General features: G+C 41.6%; 1 protein-coding gene across 7 annotated transcripts in view; it reads right to left on the bottom strand.

Annotated features, from left to right (window-relative positions):
* Nucleotides 1-27,138, bottom strand: part of tab3 (TGF-beta activated kinase 1 (MAP3K7) binding protein 3) — a 111,636-nt gene that overhangs the window by 39,999 nt on the left and 44,499 nt on the right. For all 7 annotated transcript variants that reach the window (XM_033033187.1, XM_033033188.1, XM_033033185.1 and 4 more), the window contains 3 exons: nt 17,880-18,074; nt 7,450-8,962; nt 4,910-5,070 (listed from right to left, as the gene is read on the bottom strand). In XM_033033187.1, coding sequence (XP_032889078.1) covers nt 4,910-5,070; nt 7,450-8,962; nt 17,880-17,981 — 1,776 coding nt within the window. In that variant the 5' untranslated portion in view covers nt 17,982-18,074. The remainder of the gene's footprint in view (nt 1-4,909; nt 5,071-7,449; nt 8,963-17,879; nt 18,075-27,138) is intronic.

The raw sequence follows: 27,138 nt of genomic DNA on the forward strand, positions 1-27,138 counted from the left end.
AAAGCTTTAGTTAGTTTACCTGACCCATTGTGAGTTGTCTGTCTTTGAGAAGTGACTTTAACAGACTGAGAAACAAGAATAAAATTGTTAAGAGACTTCAGCCAAACCTTATTCTTACCAAAATCAACTGTTTGGAACCTCATTAAAAAGACAGAGAGCACTGGTGAGCTAACAAATCGCAAAGGGACTGGCAGGCCGAGGAAAACTTCCACAGCTGTGGACAGAAGAATTCTCTCTACAATAAAGAAAAATCCCCAAACTTCTGTACAACAGATCAGAAACACTCTTCAGGAGTCAGGTGTGGATTTGTCCATGACCACTGTCTGCAGAAGACTTCATGAACAGAAATACAGAGGTTGCACTGCAAGATTCAAATCCCAGGTTAGCAGCAAAAATAGGATGGCCAGGTTACAGTTTGCCAAGAAGTACTTAAAAGAGCAACCACAGTTCTGGAAAAAGGTCTTGTGGACAGATGAGATGAAGATTCTGCTGAAGGTACTGACTCACTTATCTTCATTGATGATCCAACTGCTGACAGTAGTAGCGTAATGAATTCTGAAGTGTATAGACACATCCAATCTGCTCAAGTTCAAACAAATGCCTCAAAACTCATTGGCCGGCAGTTCATTCTACAGCAAGACAATTATCCCAAACATACTGCTAAAGCCACAAAGGAGTTTTTCCAAAGCTAAAAAATGGTCAATTCTTGAATGGCCAAGTCAATCACCCGATATGAACCCGTGAACATGACTTTTATATGCTGAAGAGAAAACTGAAGGGGACTAGCCCCTAAAACAAGCATAAGCCTGGCAGAGCATCGCCAGAGAAGACATCCAGCAACTGGTGAAGTCCATGAATCGCAGACTGCAAGCAGTCATTGCATGCAAAGGATATGCAACAAAATACTAAACATGACTACTTTCATTTTCATGACATTGCTGTGTCCCAAACATTATGGTGCCCTGAAATAGGGGGAATAAACACTGTGTAACGTCTAGATGTTGAAACCAAAATGTATAAAAATCGCCTTTTTTAAAATCTGACAATGTGCACTTTAACCACATTTGATTTTTTTTCTATGACTGCAAGCAGGCAAGTCATGCATGTGGCAAATTTGGACAGAGAGTTGTATTCTGACTGTAGTTTGTGGCTGCAAAACAACCTACAAGTCCTGGGCCAGAGACATGCACCAGGGAAACAGGCCTTTTGGCCCCTCATCCATTTTTGTGTCATCGATAAGGTCACTAACCATGCCCTTTGCGCTGAAGGGAGTCCTGTATTCATATGGACCAGCTCCAGGATTCATTGAATAGCAGATGCTGCTACATCTGCCATTGTGTTCTACTGTACGGAAATCACCTAGCAGATCTGATGACACGTATCCGCTGATGTAGAATCAGAGCCTTATTCAACTGAAGACATTCTTTACCTCCAGAGTGCAGAAGGCACATTATTTTAGTTTATTGTTTAAAATAGTTTGTATGCTTCAGTGCCTTTTACTTTTTAATGTCAATAATTTTAAATGAATTAGTTGCAGCAGCCTTAAAGGTTATAAATGTCTCTGAATCTTGGAGACATTTGAACAGTTAAATTCATTGACAGCTTTGACATGGCAAAGCTTTGCCTGAAAATGTGCAAGTCCCACAGTACCTCAATACCTTTGGCAACCAGAGGTCCAATGAAATTCGGGTAACATTTTGGTGTTCGGTGGTGCAAGTGTGGGGACAGTGTAGGTTGAAGGTCGGGGTGGCAGTTCCAGATCCAGCTAGATGCCGTTAACCTCAAACTGACAATTTGGCCATCTTGCTATTCATACAAGCCTGCTGTGCACAAACTGGCTGCTGCTGTATACAACAGACGGCATTGCTAAAATACTTATTTACAAATGTACATTGAAGGACACAAGGCTTTTTTTGATTTTCCACAATACTTCAAATTAACAGTCTTGCAATTTACTATTCTGGTCATTTTTCAGAACTTCACAAAAAAAAGTATGATTACCTGACATTCGTTACAACAACATTGATGTCACTACCTAAATTTAGAAAAGGGTCACCAGGGCTTCAAAAGAGTTTAATTAACTAAATTTAACACTAAACCCCTTAATGAGATATCACTGCAAAATGCAAGTCAATTTGGCCAAATGATAGTATTTTTAATGAGAAAACATATAGAAAAATGAGACACGTAGCAGATCAGTGCGCAGGAGTTACCTGCCACTTAAAATTCATCACCACGTTCCAACTTTGACCTTTCTGCAAGTGGCCTCCCACACTGTTATAATGAGGCCCAATGCAAACTTGAGAAACAACACCTCATCTTCCGCGTGGGCACGTTGCAGCCATCACAAACTCAATCTCAAATTTTCCAACTATGGATAAATGATTATTTTATTCTGTTTGTTTCAGAACTGGCTGTTTCTGCACATCATCGTTTTGGCACATTTTCCTCTACTTTTCTTCCCTCACAATAGCCTGGCTTGCTGGGGATGTCACATAGACTTGCCATTGGTAACACATTACACAGATAAAAAAAAGATTAATCCGACTTAACTGATCCTTACCCGCCACAATACTGTCCCGCCCTGTTGGGGAAATTTCCTTTGTTCCACTCATCCCAGTATATTTAGTCATATTTTGTTTCTTTGTAATGTTCACCTCATCATAGAGGTCTATGTTTAAATGGTATTCTCAGGTTCATTTTCCTTTATTATATAATTAGTTTCAACTTCATCCATAAATGAGAATTTCTTGCTCAGATATCACCTACATTTAGGCTCTAGTCTCCAACCACCAGCTCAAATGGTACCAGATGGTATCAAAACAATCACTTTTCTTCAGTACTCCATGACTGGTGTGACTGAATAACACTTGAAGCAGGTTCTCCTGGAAAGAATTTAACATCCACATTGACTCATAAGAACCCCTGAACCATCAAAGTTCCAAACAAAGTAGAATCGTCCAAAGTGAGCGCCTTAAATATCTAACGCAGCGGCAGGCAGAAGCCTTGCACAGTTCACAACTTCCCTAATGATCTATTGCCAAGCAGCACATTCCCCAAGAGCCAGAATCTATGTATCCTACATAGGACTCTCCCGATACCTCAGAACTCAATTACAACCAAGTCATCCTCGACTTGTCTGTCACCTGACTGACAGTCCATGACCAGCGATATGGTTTCAAAGCAATCTAAAATTTACCACAAGCCTGTGTAATGTTGCGTCAAATCAATTTATGCTTTTATTACGCCTAGAGTCTCATTATATCCAGAGTTTATTATGAGGTGAAACAACGTACACTTTTCATACAATTTTCGTTTTTTAAGGGATATTTATTTCTAATCTACCACTTTGCAAAATCTGCTTGTATCAGAAGTAACAGTCCATTTTTCCTTTTCTAAATGAACTGCTGTTAAATGTTTTTCTTCCCACAACTTTGAGGTTTCAACTATTGGATTCTAAGCAGTATGGTTAACCACTCTTTGGCTTTGTGACACAGCAACACTGCTTTATTCGTCGCCTTTAGTTTAGGGGGCCTACAAGCGAGCTTAGTTTCCAAAACTACAAATGAAAAAATAAATTCTGACTATTCCTACTGACTTGCAACTCGTACCTATTTATTCATGGCTGTTCAATGCAAGCTTCAATGTTTCTTCGGTGCCAGTTTCCGACATCCTACGATTCCACAATTTATCAAATGTTTATCCGACTTTAAGTGCTTTAATAATCTAGCTTCCCCATCCAATGCTTGTCTGACAAAATGGTTTACATTTAGTCAATTGATAGCATTTTTGTACAATTAAAGTTAAACTTAATACAATGATGATTTAAGCAGAACACAATTACCATCTTCCACACCCCTCTGCAGATGTCTTCTATACTTAATTGGTTTTCTCAGTGAATAAAGAGTAAGGGCCAAAGTAATTGGGAAACTTCCTCAGTGCACTCAAGGGTCATGAATGAGCACTTATAGTATTGCAAATCTACTGATAAAGTATTCAAATGAAAAGCATGTCTTTCAGTGGTTGTGCACATTACTCCTAGTTACTGAATAATTGTACAATTTTTTAATGTAAAGTATCAGCAGTCTGACAGAAGATAAAGCAATTTCCAATGAATTAATACGTAGAATAAAACAGTGTAGTGTGACAAGTAACCGATTTTTTATTAGTTAACAATGCACTAGTCTTTCCAGAGAGCGCCGGCGGTCAAGGACACGCCACGTGGGAGTCGGAGGACCAGCCGCCAGGAACAAAGGGGGACTCGGCTTGAGGGGACCACCATGAGGGGGGGGAGAGTAAATGACGACCCATCATGGGGGAACGGCCGGGCGGTTAACAACAAAGGAGGACCTACCTGACGTGGGATACTTTGTAACTTTATCAGTGCCCTTTATGTGGTGACTATTGCATACCTTTCACTGTGACTTGTCAATAAAGTATTCAATAAGTATTCAATTCAATTCCCGTCTTTAGAGGAACAAATGTAAATATTAGAAGATGCCTTATTTCTAATTTAAACAAGGGTTATTGAAGGTTTGATGTATGAGGCCGCCAAGTAAAAAAAAAAAATTTAGACCGAGCATGACCCTTTAGACCTGGGATGAATAAATAGATGCCTGCGTGGTTTCAGATGCTAATTCAATGGAACCCAATCAGTCACAGAGGCAATCCAGCTCAAATTACATGGAACAGAGGGCAAGGCGTTATGTTATTGTGAAACTGTCCTGCAATGTAAACAGAACCTTAGAAGCATGAATAGAAAGTCTCCAAAGTGTAACTATAAGACAATTACACACAGATGAGGCAATTTTAAGAAACAAATAGAAACATTGCATTAAACTGCTCTCCAGCTGCAACACAGATTATAAACCTTAAATGTACATAAAGCTGCAGTTAATAGTAGCCTTACTGTAGGTATTGACGTGTTGGAGTTCACTCTCCTCAGCCGCCGTTGCATTAAATCATACTCCATTTCATTGACCTCAGCTTTCAGTTTCTCCAGCTTTTGCTTTTCCAGGTTTAGCTCTTTGAGTAATCGCTCCATTCGAGCTCTTTGATGGAGCAATAGTGCTAAAAACACGAAGAGTAGGCACACAGGTCATTCACAAACCGAATAGATGTCCAAATAATGCATATTCAATCAAGGTTGATGGGTTACCCAACATTTCATTATCCCAGCGAATAAAATGCTGAACAAAATTATAATCCATTTCAAAAATTATCCTCTCATCGGTTGCACAGAAGCTTCTATAATGAGTGATATACTCAAAATATTTACTTGTATGTGCATGGACTGGAAAAAATAATGCTTAAGACTTAGTTTGTCTCAAGTAAGGAATTTATTTCCAGCAGATTATTCATAACCCGCTTAAATAGCAGCATCACTGCCATAAGATGCAAAGTCAGCATTTTTTAATTACTGAAGGTTACAATGACTGAATGATTGAGGCATATGCATCCCTCTGGGAATAGACCATAAATGATCATTCGGTACCAAGATTATCACTTTACAATCACAAGAAGAGTAACATTTTGCAACAACTCTCCCCCCAAAAAGAACTCATGTTTAAAATAGATCTTTGCAAAGCCACTATATCTGCCCAAGCAATCGTATGTGCAGTTTTAAATTACAAAATAGTTGAATGCCTGAAGAAAGACTCAGTTCAACATGTTATGAATGAGCCAAGTAACTCACTAAAAATAATTAAAGCTAAATTTGAATCATAAAATTAAAACAGAAGAGGAGATCACTGTAAATCCAAGTAACTGCATTTTCCTGGTCCTTCCTGCTGGCCTCTTACATATTTTGCTGCTTCATATTTAGCTAATTACCCTTTAAACACTCTCACTGTGTAAAAACAAAATTATCCTTACTACTTGTGCATCATTTCTACACATATCTTGAATTTGGAAAATCCAAATTCAAGATATAACAAAGGGGTATTAACCTACAATTTAATGGAAATATTTTTTGAATTAAATTGCAAAGTTAGGACTACAGGAAACAAATGTCACCAGCAGGTCAAAAAGTTAAAAACACCACAATTTTATCAAGGAACTATCAAGTTCAAATATCAAATGGACAAGATTATTAAGCAATTTTCAAAAGCAGTCATGGCTTCCAGAATATTTTAGCGTATCCCAATTCAAATTGCTGGCATGACAGCAATAATTTAAAAAGAAAATAGTACTATAATTATATATAGTTTTTGCACTTCAAATCACAAACTCTTTACAGTGTATTTCTTATCTCTTTCAATACATCTTGTTCCACAACAGACAGCTTTTATTTTGGCCAGTTGGCATGCATTGGTTACTCTAATAAAATGCACTGAAACCAATTTATTTTTTACAAGCATAACCCACGATCCCACTCATTCCTCTGGTAATAACAAGTTTTCAGTCAAGTACAAATGTTTAAAAATCCAAAGAATAATTAAATACAATTCTATTGTAAATTTACAATTGAATCGTGATTATCTTGACAAGTTCACATTGGGCACAGATTGAAAAGTCAGGTCAGCCAAGTGCAAACGATAAGCCATCAAACAAGAAAGGGTCCTGCACCCTTGCTTCCAACCCTAACACTTTTCTTTTAATTTCATTTTTTAATAATCTCTACTTCTGAAGTAGGCAAATAATTTTAGGTTGAAATTAACTATGGTGTTCATTTGAAACAACTAAATGAGATATGTTGCTTGGTCTTCAATAGAAGCAAGGTCAGTAACGTCTATTGCTACAAGTTGTAGAACTGTTTTTGTTTACTTTCTCTAACATCCCTCCAAGATATTAATTTCTTTTTGATACAAAATGTGCTTTACCAGTGGGTTTAAATAATTAAATTCAACGGTTAACAATTCCCTTTGCAGGCTTCTAACAATTTACACAATTCCTCATCAAGGCTTGATTACTTTGGAATCCTCTTCAGTGACAATATTTATTGGACAAGGGCTATTGGACAAAGGCTCTGACTGTCCATCCTGCCTCTCCTAATTTTATATACAGTAATTCTATCAGATCTCCTTTCAACTTCTGATGCTCCAATTTTGGCCAACTTCTCCTTATGCACCATTCTCCAGGAAACATCCCGGTCAACTTCTTCGGCACCCTTCCAAAGCCTTCACATCCCTCTCATAAAGTGGTGACTGGAACTGCACACATATTCCAAATGTGGGCTAACTAAAATGTATATAGCTGATATGTCCTCCTGACTTTTATACTCAATGCCCCAACCAATGAAGGCAAATGCGCTTCATGCCTTGTTTACCATCTTATCCACTTGCATTGACACTTTTAAGGAGCTATGGACTTCACCCCAATATCCCTTTGTACATCAATGTTCGTCAAGATCCAATAATTTAATGTGAACTCTCCTCTCACCATTGACCTCCAAAAATGCAACATCTTACATCTATCCGCATTAAATTAAAAATAAATAATATACTGTACCTTGAGTGTAAGCATAGTCATCTGACCCTGAACTTGACTTTCGCTTCTGGTCCTCGTTTCGTTTATCGACAATAGACCCCGTTAGTGCTGATATTGGCTGTATAGGTTCTGGGGCACCAGGATGCTCTCCTTGACAATCCACTAAATTCAAGATGCTCCCAGGGTCAAAAGTAGGTGATGCTACACCTCGGGAAATCGAAGGTGGTCTGTTTGGAGAAACTGTGATTTTGAATGTATATTTAGTATTAGGCTGAGTTACAACCACACGAGGAGCGTTCACTTGGTTACTGCCAGCAGTTGTAGACCGAGGTCGCGATGGTTGATGGTGAATATATGTGGGTGGTACACTGTACACGGGCTGTGGTTGAACGACACTCATTTGACCGGACATTCCTCTTGACGGTGAACCCGATGGTGAATTGGTGGCAATATATAACGTGGGATGACTCCGTAAAGCAGGCTGACTGCTGACAGGCGATGAGCTTCGAGTGACGTTGGTGCCAGTTCTCTGTGGTGTTTCCAATTTGATTTCTATTTGATTTTTCATAGGTGCTTTGGACAATCCAGATACAGAATAAGGCATGTAGGACAATGACTGGCTGCCTTGTTGTGGATAATTCGGTGAAGGCTGGTATGGGAGGTGAGTCATTGTAGGAGAACTAATCGGCATGAAGACGTGGGAAGTCTGATGACCCTGCTGGTTGGCTTGCACCTGATGTTGCGGAGAGCTGTAAGGCGAGCTGAACTGTGACGGAGGTGGCGACCGAAATGCTTGCTGAGGAAGCTGCGGCTGTATTGGAGAATACTGAGAAGGCTGATATGTCTGTTGCGGTTGATAAACTGGTGGAGGATGGTGATTATACTGTGGAAGAGGGCATTGACTGGTAGTCCAAGCTGTGTTCTGAGGAGTCTGTCGCCCAGACGTTGGCCTAATGTAAATAGAATTACCAATCCCATAGGGAGTATTCTGCATCTGTGATGGACCGCCATGTATATGCAATGCAGTAGTAGTCTGACCAGATGGTATGTTCTGTGACAAGGTTACAGTAATAGGGTTCATAGTGTACCGCGATATAGGCTGATATGTTGGAGATATACCTTGCATAGGTGATGTGTTCAAATTTGGCTGAAGTGAGGTTGGCTGCTGAGATGATGGAGGAGGAGTACCTGTGTTACGGCCCTGGTCACTTACAAAGAAAGGATTGTAGCCAGGTGGATTTGCTACAATTGCTGGGGCAGAATGTGGCTCTTGTATCAATCGCACAAGTTGCTGACCACCACCTCGTTGAGGCTCAATATGGCCATCACTTGTGCTATGGACCAGCGTTCGAGCACCATTGAGTTGACCACCATCCCCTGTCTGGTATGTTGCTGGAGGTTGGATACCCAGGTTAATCTGCAGCATGTGGTTCCTGCTCATTCTGGCATCATCTGGGCTGTGGTACTCCCCATACAGGTATTTGTTGCTCTCTTGGGCAAGGGCCAAACAACAGGCTTCCGGATTATTGTTGTTCTTAATTTCAAAAGAAAAATTAAATATATTTAGAAATATTCAAGCTACAACAGCACTCTTACACCTACATGTTAACTATTTAAATCATGCAAATTTTATACAAAATTCAAGAATGAAGTAAAGAAATTCAACTAAATTGAATGGGATTATTTAAAGTGCTAAACCATTCTACAATTCTACTGATTATATTAATTGTCTTGAAATTCAAAAGAAAAGTTGAACCAATTTCAATTTGTAGCAAATATCACACTTCTAGGCACTGAGAAACAAGGTGAGAATGTACTTTCAATGGTCAGGTTATTTGAAGGAACAAAGTGCACGTAGGAGGAAGGAGATCAATAATGCAAGGTCTTTGCATGGTGCAGTAGCACTTGAAGTTCAAGGGTTGACACCGAGTGAACGGATAGCCCATCACCAATTATTTGGAATTGAAATATGCTGAATGCATTGCAAAAACTCAAGGGCCCAAAATGTTTTGTATTATTTGCAAGTGACTGGGATATGGTCCCAGCTCAGAGCATGGATGCCAACAATTAAGCGGTTTCATATCTGGGACAAAGTCCCAAGGCACATCTGCACTTTTCAACATTGGGTGCGGGAAAATAATCTGGAGTCAAAATACTATACAGAAGGAAAATCTACAGATCTATCAGTTCACCAACAGGTTGTTAAGAAAGTTATCATGATGTTCACTTCATCGCTGCATCATTGGAAACAACAACTCTGTGAAGGAATGTGAATGTACAAACAGCTCTAGAAGGAATATAAAGTACTTTGTGCGGTTAACTACCAAATCATAAAATCAAAATAATGTTGATAGCAAAAACATGCAAACTGATGATAGTCAGTTTGCATGAACAGATCACAAATTACTTTCTTTACTGTTCGCCCTGAATAGGGGAAATCTTATACAAATCAAAATTCATTGTTTTCTCCAGAGGATGAGTGGTACAATTTAGTACATCAGGATGTCAATGTTGGGGCTACTGAAGTGAATAGAGATGATACGCGGTTCATTTAAATGAAATTCAAGTTTAGATTACAACAGAATTTTTAACCTTTTGATTCTACTTAAATTCTTTATAACTCCATGGACTATTGCAGTCACCATGGAAGGAAAAAAAGTAGTTAATCAATTTTCCAATAATTATAGATCACTGCTCCTCTGAAGATAATCTATATTACTAAAAGTAAGATCTTGACAACTTCCTGTTTTTCTGTTTCATGATTTTAGAAAAAACGCTGCCACTTACAGCTGTGAGAGTCCCCCTCCGCTGCGCAGGATAAGAGGATTTTTCCCATCGATGAAACATAAAAGAGTTATTAATGTTTTAAAAATGTTGACATTCTCTCTGCTGCCCCTGCTGGTGGGAGGGACTATAAAACCCAGAAGTGTTGTGCCTCAGTCAGTCTCTGCAAGATGGGGGAAGTGAGAGGGTCACGTCTGAGCTGTGAATAACACTGAACACATGTCTACTAAACTGTGAGTATGGTTTTACTGACCTTGAGTGCCCTTAATGTGGTTTGAAAATGAAAATGTGGTTGGTTTGAAGTAAAAGCACGGCAAATGGTTGGTGGGGCTTTGGGTTGAAGTAAAAATCACTGCAAATGGTTGGTTTGGGGGTTTGGGTTGAAGTAAAAAGCACTGCAAATGGTTGGTTTGGGGTTTTGGGTTGAAGTAAAAAGCACTGCAAATGGTTGGTTTAGGGGTTTGGGTTGATGTAAAAAGCACTGCCAATGGTTGGTTTGGGGTTTTGGGTTGAAGTAAAAGCACTGCCAATGGTTGGTGGTCTAAACGTGACAACTTCCTGTTTGCACTGTATATTGATTTTAGATAAAACGCTACCACTTACGGCTGTGATTTTTGCCCATCTTACTCAGTCCGCTCCGCTCATTAGGGGGAAGAGGATTCTTCCCATCAATGAAAAATAAAAGTGTTATTAGTGTTTCAAAAATGTTGAGAATCTTTCACCTGTCAATCATGCCATGAAGACCACACCTTTTCCCGGTGGGAGGGGGGAAGGATTATAAAACCCAGAAGTCTGGGTGTGGCTCAGTCTCTGCATGATGGGGGAGGGAGAGGTCACGACTCTGTCTGAGCTGTGAATCAACTGAACACACTGAATGTTTACTGAACTGTGAGTGTGGTGTTTTGTGTGCTTTTATGGTGGTTTCACACTCTTGAAATGGTATGAAACTGCATTTGAATGTGGTGGCTTTGCACCCTGCATGAAATGGTATGAAACTGCATTTGAATTTGGTGGCCTTGCACCCTGCATGAAATGGTATGAAACTGCATTTGAATTTGGTGGCCTTGCACCCTTCTTGAAGTAGTATGAAACTGCACTTGAATTAGGTGGCCTTGCACCCTGCTTGGAGTGGTAGGAAACTGCACCTGAATTTTGTGGCCTTGCACCCTGCTTGAAGTGGTAGGAAACTGCACTTGAATTATGTGGCCTTGCACCCTGCTTGAAGTGGTAAGAAACTGCACTTGAATTTGGTGGCCTTGCACCCTGCTTGAAGTAGTATGAAACTGCACTTGAATTAGGTGGCCTTGCACCCTGCTTGAAGTGGTAGGAAACTGCACCTGAATTTTGTGGCCTTGCATCGTTTGAAATGGTAGGAAAATAGATTTGAATTTGGTGGCCTTGTACCCTGCTTGAAATTGAATTTCAAGGAATAGCCGTGAGTCAACTGCCAGCCCACCAGCCGTGAGTGAGCTACCAGCACATCAGGCTTGAGGGACTGAGCTGCCACCCCACAAATCCATTTATCCCACAATGTCCATACTAGCCCTCTGGAAACCAGTCCCTTCAGCCCACAACACCCATACCAGCACTCCAGAAAGCCCCCCCTCCCCACTGGCCACCAATCTTGAAATTAGTGGAGAGGTGGAATATTGCGTTGGGGGACCAGCCCTCCCGTGTGAACATGGGACCCAACGGGTCCCACTTAGTCTAGTAGGAATTAAAAATTGCCAGTGTTATATTATACTGTTCTCAGTCAAGTTTGAAATTAAGATAATCCCTAGAGGAATGTTAAAACCAATCAATCTACTTATCCAAATTAATTAGTTTAATTAGCAAATGTGAAAGAGGCAAACAAACTTTTATTTCTCTATTCCCAAGTTCTTATAGGATGTGCTCAAATTTCCTTCTTACTCCACAGGATGGCATAATGAACTATGCACTCCATACAGATATAGATTCTTCTAATTCTGTAAAAGTGGAGTGATAATGAATTGACATAGTCTCACTGATGCAAAATCATACACTGATTCTAAATGATATTTGATGAAATATTGTCACATGACTGAAATAAAAACTGTGCTTGAAACATCTATAACTGCATAATCCAAGACATTTGCACGGCTCCTTGTTGATATCTCGAGAACAATTATACTGTAACTTATTCATTGCAGTGTGTACAGTTGTCCATTCAACACACTCCTCCTCCGTGTGCAGCTGGCTGTTGGAAGATTCAAACATTTTCTTCAAATGTTCGTAACAAAATTGATTCGTCAAGAATTAGTGATTTTTGATAGAAACATATTTTAACCAAGAGGTGCGGCTGGTGCAGGAATCTGTTTAAACCTGAAAGAAATCCCTTCATGCCCACATATTGATGATTTGACAGGGTGAAGGCCTTTCTAATAGGGACATCCACAGCAAAGTGTTGTAGTTGAGGAGAGCAGATGGATGCTATGGTGAAGTTGTACATTATGTTGGCTTAATTAGTAAGGCTTAATAGAGTCATAGCGTCATACAGCTTGGAAACAGGCTCTTCGGCCCAACTTGCCTGCACCGACCATCATGACCAGTCTACACTAGACCCACCTGCCTGTTTGTCCCATTTCCCTCTATACCTGTCCTATCCTTGTATCTATCTAAATATTTCAATAGTACCTGCCTCAACTACCTCCTCCAGAAGCTCGGTCCATACACCCACCACTCTTTATGTGAAAAGGTTAGCCCTCAGGTCTTATTAAAGTTTTCTCTCCTCACCTTAAACCTATGTCCTCTGGTTCTTGATTCCCCTACTCTGGGCAAGGGACAATGCGTTTACCCAAACTATTCCTCTCATGATTTTGTCAACCTCTATAAGATCATCCCTCATCTTTCTGTACTCCAAGGAAGAGAGTCATTGGCTGCTCAACCTCTCCCTATAACTCAGGACCTCGAGTCCTGGCAACATGCTTGAAAATCTTCTCCACACCCTTTCCAGCTGGACAGTATCTTTCCGAAAATATGTTGCCCAGAACTGAACAACACTATAAAATGTGGCCTCACCAATGTCTTATATAACTGCAACATGACCTCACAAAATCCATATTGAAGGGTCTCAACCCATAATGTCATCCATTCCTTCTCTCCAGAGATGCTGCCTGTCCCGCTGAGTTACTCCAGCATTTTGTGTCTACCATCTATACTCAATACTCTGATTGATGAAGGTCAATGTGCCAAAAGTCGTCTTGACCTCTCTGTCCACCTTTGCTGCCACTTTCAAGAATTATGTGTATGCACTCCTATATCCCTCTGCTCTACAACACTCCCCAGAGCCCTACTAAGATGAGCTGAGAAGAAACACAAGAGTTCCTTGAGGGTCAGCAGCAGTGTCAACAAACATAAGATGGTGTGTGTACTTGAAAGGAGCTTCCCATGGAAAGGTGGGGCGCACCCACCTTGTGGGCTCTGACTATGGGTTGCTTGATGTACCCGGAGGAAAATATTATTCCTCCTGGCCAACAAGCAGTGCAATGAAGGCACTTACCAAATGGAGTCAGCCTTTCTCATCTCCTTTCACCTGCCAGATTTTTTACGGCCTGTGAAACCAAGATGATGTCAAAGATAAAATGAAAGTAGACAACCCTTAGATGCCCTAAATATTATGATATTTAGAAAGAAAATCTCGCTCTATTCCTTCCATGATCTCTGGATGCTCAGCACTTTACAACCATTTAAATGTCCTTTTGAACAAAAATGGTAAATTTTGGAAATACTTGTCAGATGACTTCCATGGAGAAAGAAACAAAGTTAATGCTTTGAGTCTATGACTACTGCAAGGTTACCCATCTAAAACAACAATTCCCCCATCTCCACACCTAAGGCTTAACTTGAATATTTCCAGAATTTGATTTTTTTTTCAGAATTCCAGCATTTGCCCCATGATGCTTTGGAAGTGGATCTGAAATAGGTGATATAGGAAAAATGGCAGTCTTTTTATATGTAGTAATTTCACATGAGCTGGAATGAAAATGACCAGATATGAATGACCAACACTCATTTTGCAAGCAGATTGGATGCCAGTCCCTCATTTTACCTCTATTACGTGGATGAGTTTATATGTAGAAACAAGGCACTACAGATGCTGATTATACACAAAGAGACACAAAGTGCTGGATTCGCTCAGTAGGTCAGGCAGCATCTCTGGATAACATGGATAGGTAGTTTGAAAAAAGGTCACAACCCAAAATGTCACCTATCCATGTTGTCCAGAGATGCTGCGGCCCTGCTTACTCCAGCACTTTGTGTCCCTTTGGATGAGCGTAGAGTGGATAGAGTTCAAGTTTCCGATTTTCGGGATTTTAACCTCTGACCCACCCCACCTCACACTCTCCTGGAAGTTAAGATTCGGCCATTGTCCTCCAGCTTTGTACTTCTGCAAATCAAAATAAAGTGAGTGTTATTGCAATTTTTTTAATTCATGCTATTTCTGGATATTGGCAGTTTCTTAAGAGAGATTTGTGGCCATAGTGGAAGGTACTGAGCATATTACCATGCACTTTCGGCTTTTTCAGATGCACAAAATACCAGTGGTAAAGTCAAAGATGGGAGAGGCTGTAGACTTCCTTTCAAGTTTATCCTTCTGGTCTCCTTCCACAATATTCAACATTCTTTTGAACTCTAATTCAGTTACCTCCAATACTCTGCTTAATAGATCACCACAATTACTGATCAGCGCTCAGCCTCACTTGCAATAAGCGAGCTCGGTATTCCGACTGCGCATGCCCAGGCCATAGGTCACTCGCGATAAACATTCTCGGCAGCTGTGCTGCTGCATGAATACAGACCTGCGTTTCATCCGTAGTCGGGATCGAACCTGGATCTCCGGCTGCAGCGCCATTGAATTGCTACTGGACCATCCCCGTTCCCTCCCGAGTGTCCCGGGAACGGTCAGAGATGTCCGGGGTGACCTTGGACTGACAGGACACCGGCCCGTTGCAGTGGCGGCCCAGGCTTACAGCCAGCGTGGCGAAAATGCCCTAACTCCAGCTCAACTCTGCCTGTCCCGCCGGGTTAAGCAATAGCCCTGGACTGACGGGACACCGGCCCGGAGCAATAGACAATAAACAACAGGTGCAGGAGTAGGCCATTTGGCCCTTTCGAATTAGCGCTTCTTCTCCGCGCTGGCTGTAAGCCTGGGCCGCCACTGCAACGGGCCGGTGTCCCGTCAGTCCAGGGTCTCCCAGGACATCTCTGGCCGCCCCCGGACAGGGATGGGACACTCGGGAGAGGATGGGGACTGTCCTGTAGCAATTCAGCAGCGCTTGCAGCGCCGGAGACCCAAGTTCGATCCTGACTACGGATGAAACGCAGGTCTGTATACATGCAGCAGCACAGTTGCCAAGAATGTTTATCGCAAGTGACCTTTGACAAATCCCATGATTCCTCGCGTTTTTCAGAATACCAAACTCGCTTATTGCGAAATGTTATTCCCTTCCCAGATGTACCTATTCAGCTTTACAACAATATAACTGGACAAAATGCTGGATTGAAGTTAAAATCAGTCTTTTCAAATATTGAAGAGCTTTCATCTGATTGCAACAGGCTTACATTCTACCATTGTTGATAGAATTCCTAGAATTCCTGTTTTTTCATAAGTTGACTTGATGCCTGATTCAGACAATAAAAGCTTTCATTAAATGATTACTACTCCAATTGCCTTTGTAAAATTAACTCCACCATGAATATGAACCACATACATTTGACTTGGGTACAACTTGTTACTTAATTTGATGCAGTATCACATTTACAACTTAAATCATTTAGTAAATTGTCATTTTCATCCTTTGGTTTCACCCAGTCAGGACGAAGGGAAAATAATGCTTCCAATAAGCTGAGACATCTTGCCAATAAACATAGGATTTCAAGCATCAACTCTGTGAGACTAATCGAAAGCCTTATTTCTTCAAATCTAACATAAACATTATACTTTCCATGGTTCCAATGTAAAACTCCTCATCTACTTCTTTATTTAATGATGAACTTCTGTGACTTGTGGTAATTCATGGTCCTTGGTGATAACTTATGGTAGGTAGCAAGGAGTATCATAAGCTTTACTTAAAATTCATTTAAGTTTAATCAATTAAGCACATTATTTTTCTCTTAAGTCCCTGCAGATGTAATATTATTTCACTGCAATGCAGTTTCTTTAAATAATTTGTAAGATTTGTTTTGGAAACATTATTCTGTTATTCTATCACCAATATTAAACCGCTAAGTCTGCAAATACCATTTAGATTCCCGCAGTTACATTTTTGATAAGCGATTCCTGCTTCTGGAGGTCAGGTGAAAAGAATACAAGTCTTACCTAAGCTCCTTCAACAGCCTAGGATATACAGTAAACCCTTGCACTAATGGATGACGGGGGAGGGGGGAGGGGGGTTGGGGGTTAGAATTGGTGTCTGTTACTGCCGGTCATCTGCTATAACCAAGTGATGGGTAAAGAGTAAAGTTTAACTCAAGGTTGGGAGGGAAGAAACGTGGGGGGGGGGGGGGGGGACAAGCAGGAATTCACGGGCCGAGGAGCCACAGAGCCTCCGGCCACACGCGGAGCGGCAGGGAGGGGCCCGGTACTCTAGTCACCTTCACACTGCCCACTCATCTGGTCATGGCAATGTTTTGTCAGATGTTCCTGTAATTTTAATACCTTTACAAAACTGACTTTTAAATCATTGATAGAAGGCATATGACAAATATCATACAGCAGGTTTTCCTCTAAATTCAGTCTCAAAAAATATACTCAACAATTTAGCACATAGAAAGATAATGATGTGTGTAGGAAGAAACTGCAGATGCTGGTTTAAACTGAAGATAGACACAAAATGCTGGAGTAACTCAGCAGGACAGGCAGTATCTCTGGAGAGATTGAATGAGTGACGTTTCAGGTCGAGCCCCTTCTTCAGACTGAGAGTCAGGGGAAAGGGAAATGATATAGACGGTGATGTAGGGAGATTTAGAACAAACTAATGAAAGATCTGCAAAAAAGTAACAATGATAAAGGAAACAGGCTGTTTTGTTAGCTGTTTGCTAGGTGAGAATGAGAAGTTGGCATGATTTGTGTGGGGGAGGGATGGAGAGAGGGAATGATAGGGGACGATGTATTAGTTAATAAAATTAATCTATGCAGCTTTATATTCACTCTTGTCAACTGTCCTAGAGCTAAACACAAGAACACATCGTGCTCTTATTTCTACTGAACAATTTATTCATTATCATAAAATTAGTGTTCACAAAGTTCCATATCATTTAAACCATTGTACAAAATATACAGATTTTTCTGATGTAAATTCTAATATATATGAATATAAAACAAGGTTATGGATTAGAATGCCAGAGACAAATAGTTTTTTTTTAAATTGCTACGTTACACGACTACAATATTCTTTTTTTTGCTAAAGATAGGGTCCTTAGCTCAAACTATAGTGAAAGCATTGTCAAGCCCATAACCCCAAAGCCCTTTGTAATCAGCCCCAATTACTGTGGACATGACATAATTCTACAGTGGCATTGATTAGCAACTATGCAATTCTAAGGTTGCATGAATAACACACAATTACATCAAACTTTTACTTTGTTGTTGTTTCTTAAGGTTAAAAGTTATTTATCAGCTGAATGGGTCCTATTTCAAACAGTACCTGCAGCATGCACTGAGACACCACTCCTTCTGGGATCTCAGGGAAGCGCTGCCGGAGGTCATGCAGCACCTGAATATCAATCTGTTGGCTTCCCTGTGCCATTGTCAGGATTGGATGGATTACTGGAACAGTTACAGGGGATGGATGTCAATGGGCCTGCCAGTGCCTACAATCTTCCGACCCTTCTGGCATTTTCTGTACAGAGAAAGAAAGATGAGATAGATGTGAAGACATGAGTGGACAAAAACAACTGAGTTTTATTGATGGTTAAAACAGAATAATCCCCAGCCCCTCCAGCAGAATAGGTACACATGTCATACAGTGCATGAATCTTTTTATTGAATTCTAATCCAAATTGATCTTTAAAAACAATTTATGACGCACGTTATACAGTCAAAACATCTCAAAACGCTATGCAACAAATCAAATTTCAGGTGGAATGATTTATGCTAGTAACTAAGCTCTTTGCAAGTATTAAATGCCATCAAGACACTTTCATAGTCCAGTGAATGTTGAACTGCCTTGAGAAACATACGACATTCTCTCAGGTAGCCAGCCAAATGAGACAGAAACAAACTTTACACTAAAATATCTCAAGGCACAAATTCTCAGACATTTGAGCAACTACACAAATGATACATGGACAAGAATATTATTTAAATACTACTCCTGGAGTTTCTGGAGACACAAAATGCTGGAGTAACTTGTAGTGTGCAGAAATTATAGGTTATGTCCATAGCAATGGAAAGATTTTCAACGAAGGAGGTAGCAGCTAATGTAACTGAGCAAATTAACATTATGAAACCTGTGAAAGTTTATTTCAGAGTTCATTTTCAGTGAAAAAAAGGAACGTTCTTTTCACATTGAAAAATCAGAGACTTTATCATGTCAGCTATCATATTCACTGCACTCACCCAGTGCTGTGAATAGTTGTCCAATATAGTTGACCCCTATAATATTGATAGAAATACCAATGCATGGCCCAGCAAAGAGTATACTTTGAAAACGATTAATTATTAGCAAACTGCGCTTTCTTCCTCTCTGCCACAGACGACGGACATTGTTAGAAATGGGAAACTATTTGCAAATACAACACACAAAATAATATTTTCACCTCTGCTCTCAAGTGTCTTTGACTCACAACATGCAGATGCAAGAGACTGCAATCAACTGTTGAAACTGGTCTTATAGGAGTTCAGTGTCAAATGGTCACATGTGAAGATCATGTGGATGAAAGTGAAAATACCCACAAAAAAAATGTTATACCCACGCAACTGAATTAATAAATTGATACCAGTAACTTGCAAAAAAATTATAGCGGACCCGAGATTACTATCCCAGTTCACATCTAGTCTCCTCACACCTATTCTATTGGCCTATGGTGCATTCTACTGTGACCTATTCTACTGGCCTATTGTGCATTCCAAAGGAGTGACGTGAAGGAAGGGAGGGAAGGATCTGTTATGGAATATCACGGTAGCTCTGTCCCCAAATCCAAGTCGAAAATTTTGACAGGTACAGCACTCCATCAGTAGCTGCAAAGGTTGAGGATTATTTTGAGCCTGCATCATACCTTGTACTCCGTGGTGCACCCACTAGTTTACAGGACTATACAGCTACACTGGCAAATGACATCTTGCAACCATTGTACAACAAATTTGCAGTTATCACCTCACAAATACTAATGATTACCTAAGCTGGTGGTAAACTAATGCAGACAGAACTACGGGAACAGAATGTATATCTCAACACCAATTTAGCTAAAACCGTTCAAGCACAGATCTCAAAGCATTAAATATATAGGCAACTCTTAGTTCATTGCTTAATAACCGTCAAGCTTCGCATAAAGCTGGTTAACAACACCACTCATCACAAACTCGCAAACACACACTGGGTTCCAACACAGCATTCAAATACCAAGCCACTAATCAAAAACTAGAAAATAATTCATGCAACATTTAGTACAGACAAGTGTGAAGTGCTGTACTTTGGCAGAGAAATTAAAGAGGGAGACAATATAATCAAGATCGCACAGTTCAAAATTCCCCGCGCAGAAACAGAAATGTCTGGCTGCAGTTATGCAGGGCATTTTAACAGAGTGGTTAATGAGGCATGTGGAACCTTTTGATTCAAGAACTGAAATGAAATACAAAAGCAGGGAACTTGTGTTAATCCTACATAATAGTCAATCAATAGTCAATAGTCAGATTTATTCGTCACATACACAATGAAGTGCAGTGAAATGAACTTGCCAGCAGCAGTACAATAAAAAACACACAATACACAATTACAAAATTTAACACAAAACATCCACCACAGCATTCATCACTGTGGTGGAAGGCACAAAGCTCAGTCAGTCCTCCTCCATTTTTCCCCGTGGTCGGAACCATAAACCTCCGCAGTGGCCGCTGTGAACGGCCAGATGTACAGAATAGAATGGCTATTTTATGCAGAAGGGATAATCAATATGCAGTGGAGAATTACTATAATAGTTCCAGGATGAGGAATTTCAACTGCAAAGTTAGGCTGGCGAAGCTTGGGTTAGTCTCTTTGAAACAAATAGGATTAAGAGATCATATTTTGGACAGATCATCATTCGTAGATTGTACATATAGAGAAGCCTTTCCTTCAACCACCTATCTGTGCAGAGTTAAATTATTGGCCTGGAGTTACAGAGGCATTTTGAGTCTTTTGTTTATTACGCGTTGAGCATCATCTACCTCAAGTAGTGGCAAAAACTGAATCTATCAGGACTTTAGCTAACCACAATGTATTGATGGAAGCATTAAGAAAGCAAGAGAATAGAAAATTCCATGATATATAATTGGAAACAGAAAGGCCAAGAGGAATATGGGCAAAGAGTAATATGTGGAAAGATGCATGGTCATCCACTTTGATAGAATAAATAGAATGGCAAGGTACTTAAATAGAGTGAAATATTTTGTTCGAAAAAACCTAGGTATACTAATGGTATATGAATCACTTAAAATTTGTATATAATGTCAGCAATAATTCAGAAGTCAGATTGGTATTTTAGTGCACAATGATTTCAGTACAATATGCATATTTTTACTCCAATTATAGAGGCTCCTGCTAGGACACATCTGGACAAGCGTAGAATAGAATAGAATAGAATGCTATTTATTGTCATTCAAACCTAGGTTTGAACGAAATATCATTTCTACAGTTTTTTACATTACAAAACAATCCAAGACCCACACTTAACACAGTTTACATAAACATCCATCACAGTGAGTCTCCAACATCTCCTCACTGTGATGGAAGGCAAAGTCTATATCTCTTCCCTTTGTTCCTTCTCCCGTGGTCCAGCAGTCCAACTGCAGTGTCGAGGCGAACTGGGGCTCCGATGTTAAAGCCCTCGGCGGGCGATGGTAAGTCCTGAGGCCGTTTAAGCCACGCCGGGCGATGTTAGGCCCCGGCTCCATGTCCTTAAACCCGCGATTCCAGCAGGAGAAGTCGCCGTTGCGGAGCTCAGAAAAGCGGTCTCCCACCAGGGACCTGCGAGCTCCCGATGTTCCCGTCCACCAGGTCTGTGGCCGGTGCCTCTGAACTCCATAGGTTAGGTTATAGGTATATAGGTTAGGTATATAGGTTAGGTACCGAATGAAAGACATAATTCTGAAGGAGGACATGCAGCATATGCTCAACAACAGGTGCTTCAGCGAATATATTAACCATAGGAAGAATTCACATCCTCAGAGCTACCTGTCTTTTCTGTGCCTTAAATTAATCTGAACTGAGGTCAATCACTAGTGTTTAGTTTAGTTTATTGTCACGACGGTACAACAAAAAGCTTTTTTTGTTGTGTGCTAGCCACTCAGTGGAAAGACTATACACGATGACCATCAAGCCGCCCACATTGTACAGATAGAGGATAAACGGGAATAACGTTTAGTGCAAGATAAAGTTCAGTAGACAGATGCTTTTGTATACATGAATTGTTCTGGCAGTATTCACATGGATCAACATCGAAACAAGAAATATTTGTTGAGATTTATATTATGAAAGGTTACTGAAAGTGACCCATCCAAAAGTCTACATCATCTTCCCTCTTCCTTTCCCCAGTCCTGGTGCAGGGTTCTGACCCAAAACACCAACACATTCCTTAAGCTTGCACAAATGTGAAGTGATCTGGTGACTTCTTGCAGCAGTTTATTTTGTCAAACACTTCTCCAACAATTTGCTGCCTCGGTGTACAATTTGGGAAACCTCCATCGCATGTCATATTTTCAGCCAGTGTTGGTCATCAAGGAATATTTCCACGCCTTTTGGTAGTCATCTTCTGCTATTTAATGATCTTGTTATATTATCAAAACTCCTTCACATTTTGCTCTCTTCACTTTGTATAACAAAGGGTTAAGGTTTAATTTTATGGCACAGCTGCCAATTTGATATTGCTTCAAGAGAAAAAAGGGAAGGCCAAGTGTCTGTCTCTCTTCATTTCCTGAGTGCAAATCTTATTGATATTCTAGAAATTAGCTCCAAGGTAGACACCAGCTGAGGAGAAAGTATGTTTAAAAAAATGCCTTGGCTAAATGCAATAGTTTTATGTGTGCAAATACTACATGGGCAGTACATCTCAAAAGGCTCCAAAATGCATGTTTAACTTAAGCAGTCAGGATACTTAAACAACAGGCTTTGCTGCATTCCATAAGTATTTGAGAAAAATTTAACTGCCGAATTGTTGCCCAACCCACGAGTCATCATGATGTTTTAAGGGAAATGGCCACCCTCTTAAAAATCTTTGCATGAACATGAGGCATTTTTAATATCCAGAGTAACATTCACTGATCAAGCCACTTTGAAAGTGTTTAAAAAACAGCTCTTTCAAATAACTGTAAAGAAAATTTCACAAAAGAAATGTAATCTCACAAGATGTACTAGGGTTTCGGCCCGAAACGTCGCCTATTTCCTTCGCTCCATAGATGCTGCTGCACCCGCTGAGTTCCTCCAGCAATTTTGTGTACCAGTGGACAGTACAAGTTCATTTTGCCCACCATATCTGAAATTATCAAGTGTGCACTACCCCAAGTTAGGTTTAGGACAGAGCATCTCTGTTCTGAAAACTTTGCAACTGCATCACTACAAAGTTGTTTAGTTAAGTTTAGAGACACAAAGCGGTCACAGGCCCTTCCGCCCACTGAGTCCGCACTGACCAGCGATCACCCTGTACACTAGCACTATCCTACACACTAGGGAGAATTTACAATTATACCAAGCCAATTAACCTACAAGCCTGTATGTCTTTGGAGTGTGGGAGGAAACCAGAGGACCCGGAGAAAACCCACGCGTTCACAGGAAGAACGTACAAAAATCCATACAAGATACAGGATACAAGATAGATTTATTCATCACATGTGCCAGATGGCACAGTGAAATGAAATTCCCATACAGCCATACAATAAAAATAAGGGACACAACACACTATAGGGTTTGACATAAAACATCCCCACACAGCAGAATCAAAGTTTCCCACTGTGTGGGAAGGCACCAAAGTCAGTCTCTTCCTCCATTGTTCCCCGTGGTCAGGGCCTCCCCGTGCCCTCCGCAGTTGCAGCTACGGGCGGCCCGATGTTCAGGACCGCTCGCTGGGGTGTTGTAAGTCCGACGTCGGGGCTGCGGGACGTCCTCAGCGGCGTGGACACAGAGTCGGCCCCCTCCTACCGGAGTCGGCGGCTTCCAAAGTCCGCAGGCCGCGCCGGGTGGAGACTGCTGCTGGAGACCCTCTGCAAGGCGCCCCAGGACTCCACGATGACGGTCAGCGCTTCCCGCGTTGGAAGCTCTCCGCACCAGAGCTCCACGATGTTGGAGCAGCGGCTCAACGCTTCGGAGCTCCAAACGGCGACCCGGGTAGGTATCGCCCGCTCCGCGGTGACTCCAGCGCTGCGCCGCCGCTGTAGCAGCCCCGGTCCGGTTCCCGGTCCCCGGCAGGAAAGGCCGCTCCGATCCAGCTGGTAGGCCGCGGGGTGGGGGGCGAGGACGCGACTCGGAGAAATAGTCGCGTCCCCGCCCGGAAGAGACTGGGAAACGGTTTCCCCCTTACCCTGCCCCTCCCCCACATAGAAAAGTAAAAGTTTCCCCCAACACAAGACTTTAGACTAACTAAAAATAATTTAAAAAGATAGAAATAACAGACAGGCTGTAGGCAGACAGCACCCGTAGTCAGGATCTCTGTTGCTGTAAGGCAACAGCTCCACCGCTGCGCCACTGTGCTGCCCTTTAAAAAATACTTTTTTAAAATTTAGACAAAATGATGAATGACGCCTGACGACTTTGTGCAACACAGTACAGACTGTACTTGGGTTAAGAATGGGTTCTACTTATACTGACGTCCATAACGTTGGTTTTGTCAATGTCGGAAAGTAGAGAAAATCATTCGACATAGTATTGTAATTAATTTATTTAAGAAAGGCTGCAATGAAAAGACTGGGAACTACAGGCCGGTGAGCCCAGTAGTGATCAATTTATTGGAGGGTATTCTGAGAGATAGGCTCAACATGCATTCAAAAAGGCAAAGATTGATTAGTGATAATTAGCACGGTTTATGTGTGGGAAATTGTGCCCTACCAATATGATCAAGTTTTTTTGAAGAGTGAACCAAGAAGATTGATGAAGACAGTGCAGATGTCTGCACGATCTATAGCAAGACTTTTGACAAGGTACTGTATGGTGGGCTGGTATGGTGGGTTGGATAACATGGAATCCAGTGCAAGCAAGCCATTTGGATACAAAATTGGCTTGATTGTAAGAGACAGAGGGTGGCAGCAGTGGGTTGTTTTTGGTAACAAGCCACAGGGATCAGTGTCCGGCCTACTGTTGTTCATTGTTTATATCTGATGTGAATGTAGTTGGCATGGTGAGTAAATTTACAGATGACACTAAAATAAGTGATATAGTGGACAGCGAGGAAGGTATCAACCAATAGGACGTGATCTTAATCAATGGGCAGAGGAATGCCAGATAGAGTTTAATTCTGATAACGAGTGGTATTGCATTTTGGTGGGTCAAACCAGAGCAGATTTTACACAGTAATAATAATAATAATAATACATTTTATTTATAGGCGCCTTTCAAGAGTCTCAAGGACACCTTACAAAAATTGAGCATGTAGAGGAAAAACATGTAAGGGGAATGAAATAAATAGTAGAGACATGACTAGTACGCAAAGTAAAGACAGAATTCAATACAAAACACAGTATGAGGCAATTAATGCACAGATGAAAAGGGACGGGGACGTGGGGCTAAGGATAGGCAGAGGTGAAGAGATGGGTCTTGAGGCGGGACTGGAAGATGGTGAGGGACACGGAATTGCGGATCAGTTGGGGGAGGGAGTTCCAGAGCCTGGGAGCTGCCCTGGAGAAGGCTCTGTCCCCAAAACTGCGGAGGTTGGACTTGTGGATGGAGAGGAGACCGGCTGATGTGGATCTGAGGGACCGTGAGGGTTGGTAGGGGGAGAGGAGGTCAGTGAGATATGGGGGGGCCAGATGGTGGAGGGCTTTGTAGGTGAGGACCAGGATTTTGTAGGTGATCCGGTGGGAGATGGGAAGCCAGTGAAGTTTTTTGAGGACTGGAGTGATGTGATGCCAGGATTTGGTGTGGGTGATGAGTCGGGCGGCTGCGTTCTGGACCAGTTGGAGTCGGTTGATGTAGGTGGAGCTGATGCCAAGGAGAAGTGAGTTGCAATAGTCCAGTCGGGAGGAGATGAAGGCATGGATGAGTCTTTCAGCAGCAGGCGGTGTGAGAGAGGGTCTGAGTTTGGCGATGTTGCGGAGATGAAAGAAGGAGGTTTTAATGACATGGCGGATGTGAGGCTCAAGGGAGAGGGTGGAATCAAAGATCACGCCAAGGTTGCGGGCCTGGGGAGATGGGGAGACAGTGGTGCCGTCGATGGTGAGAGTGGGGTTATTGATTTTGCTGAGTGTGGCTTTGGAGCCTATGAGGAGGAATTCTGTCTTATCGCTGTTGAGTTTGAGGAAATTATGTTGCATCCAGGTTTTTATAGCTGACAAACAGGAGTTGATATGGGAGAGGGGGGGGGTTGTGGGGGGATTTGGTGCCAAGGTAAATCTGGGTGTCATCAGCGTAACAGTGGAAGTCCAGATTGAAGTGGCGGAGTATCTGACCAAGGGGGAGGATGTAGATGATGAAGAGGAGGGGGCCGAGTACGGAGCCTTGGGGAACGCCTTGAGTGACTGCGGCTGTAGCAGAGGTGTGGTTGTGGAGAGAGATGAAGTGGGATCTGTTGGAAAGGTAGGAACGGAGCCAGCTGAGTGCAGAGCCTTCAATGCCGAGGTCTTTGAGTCTGGTGAGCAGGATGTTATGGTTCACTGTATCGAAGGCTGCGCTCAGGTCGAGGAGGATGAGGATGTTGAGGGAACCAGTGTCAGCAGAGGTGAGGAGGTCGTGGAGGACTTTGAGGAGAGCAGTTTCTGTGCTATGGAGGGGGCGAAAGCCAGATTGGAGGGGTTCAAGTAGGTTATACGCAAGGAGGTGGGAATGAAGTTGCGACGCAACGATACGCTCCAGGGTTTTTGAAAGAAAGGGGAGGTTTGAGATTGGGCGGTAGTTAATGAGAGAGGAGGGATCAAGACCAGGTTTCTTTAAGATTGGTGTAACGACAGCAGTTTTGAAAGCGGAGGGTACAATTCCTTGGGACAATGAGGAGTTGAAGAGATTAGTGAGGTAGGGGCAGAGAACGGGGAGGCAGGACTTCAACAGGGGAGTGGGGAGAGGGTCGAGGGAGCAGGTAGTGGGTTTGGAAGAGCTGATGAGTTTGGAGATTTCAACAGTAAATAGTAGGGCCCTGGGAAGTATTGTAGAACGGAGAAAACAGAGGGGGCAGGTACATAGTTCAATGAAGGTGTAACACAGGTGGTTGGGGAGGTGAAGAAGAAATTTGGTACACCTGCTTTGATAGCTCAAGCTAATGAGTTTTGATGTTGGGACATCATGTTAAAGATATACAAGATGTTTATAGGGCCACATTAAGGATATTCTGTATAGATCTGGTCATTCTGCTGCAGGAAGGATGCCATTAAACCAGAAATTGTGCAAAAGAAATTTGTGAAGATGCTACTGGGTCTTGAATTTTTGAATTGTATGGAGTCTATTTTTCCCTGGGAGCATAAGAGGATGAGGGGTGACTTAAAAGAGCTATGTAAAATCATGAAAGGCATAGATAAGGTGAATAGCTATGGTCTTTTCTTAAGGCTGCAGGAAACAAAATGGGATCAAGTTT

This window comes from Amblyraja radiata, chromosome 14, assembly GCF_010909765.2.
Source record: "Amblyraja radiata isolate CabotCenter1 chromosome 14, sAmbRad1.1.pri, whole genome shotgun sequence".
Taxonomy (NCBI): Eukaryota; Metazoa; Chordata; class Chondrichthyes; order Rajiformes; family Rajidae; genus Amblyraja; species Amblyraja radiata.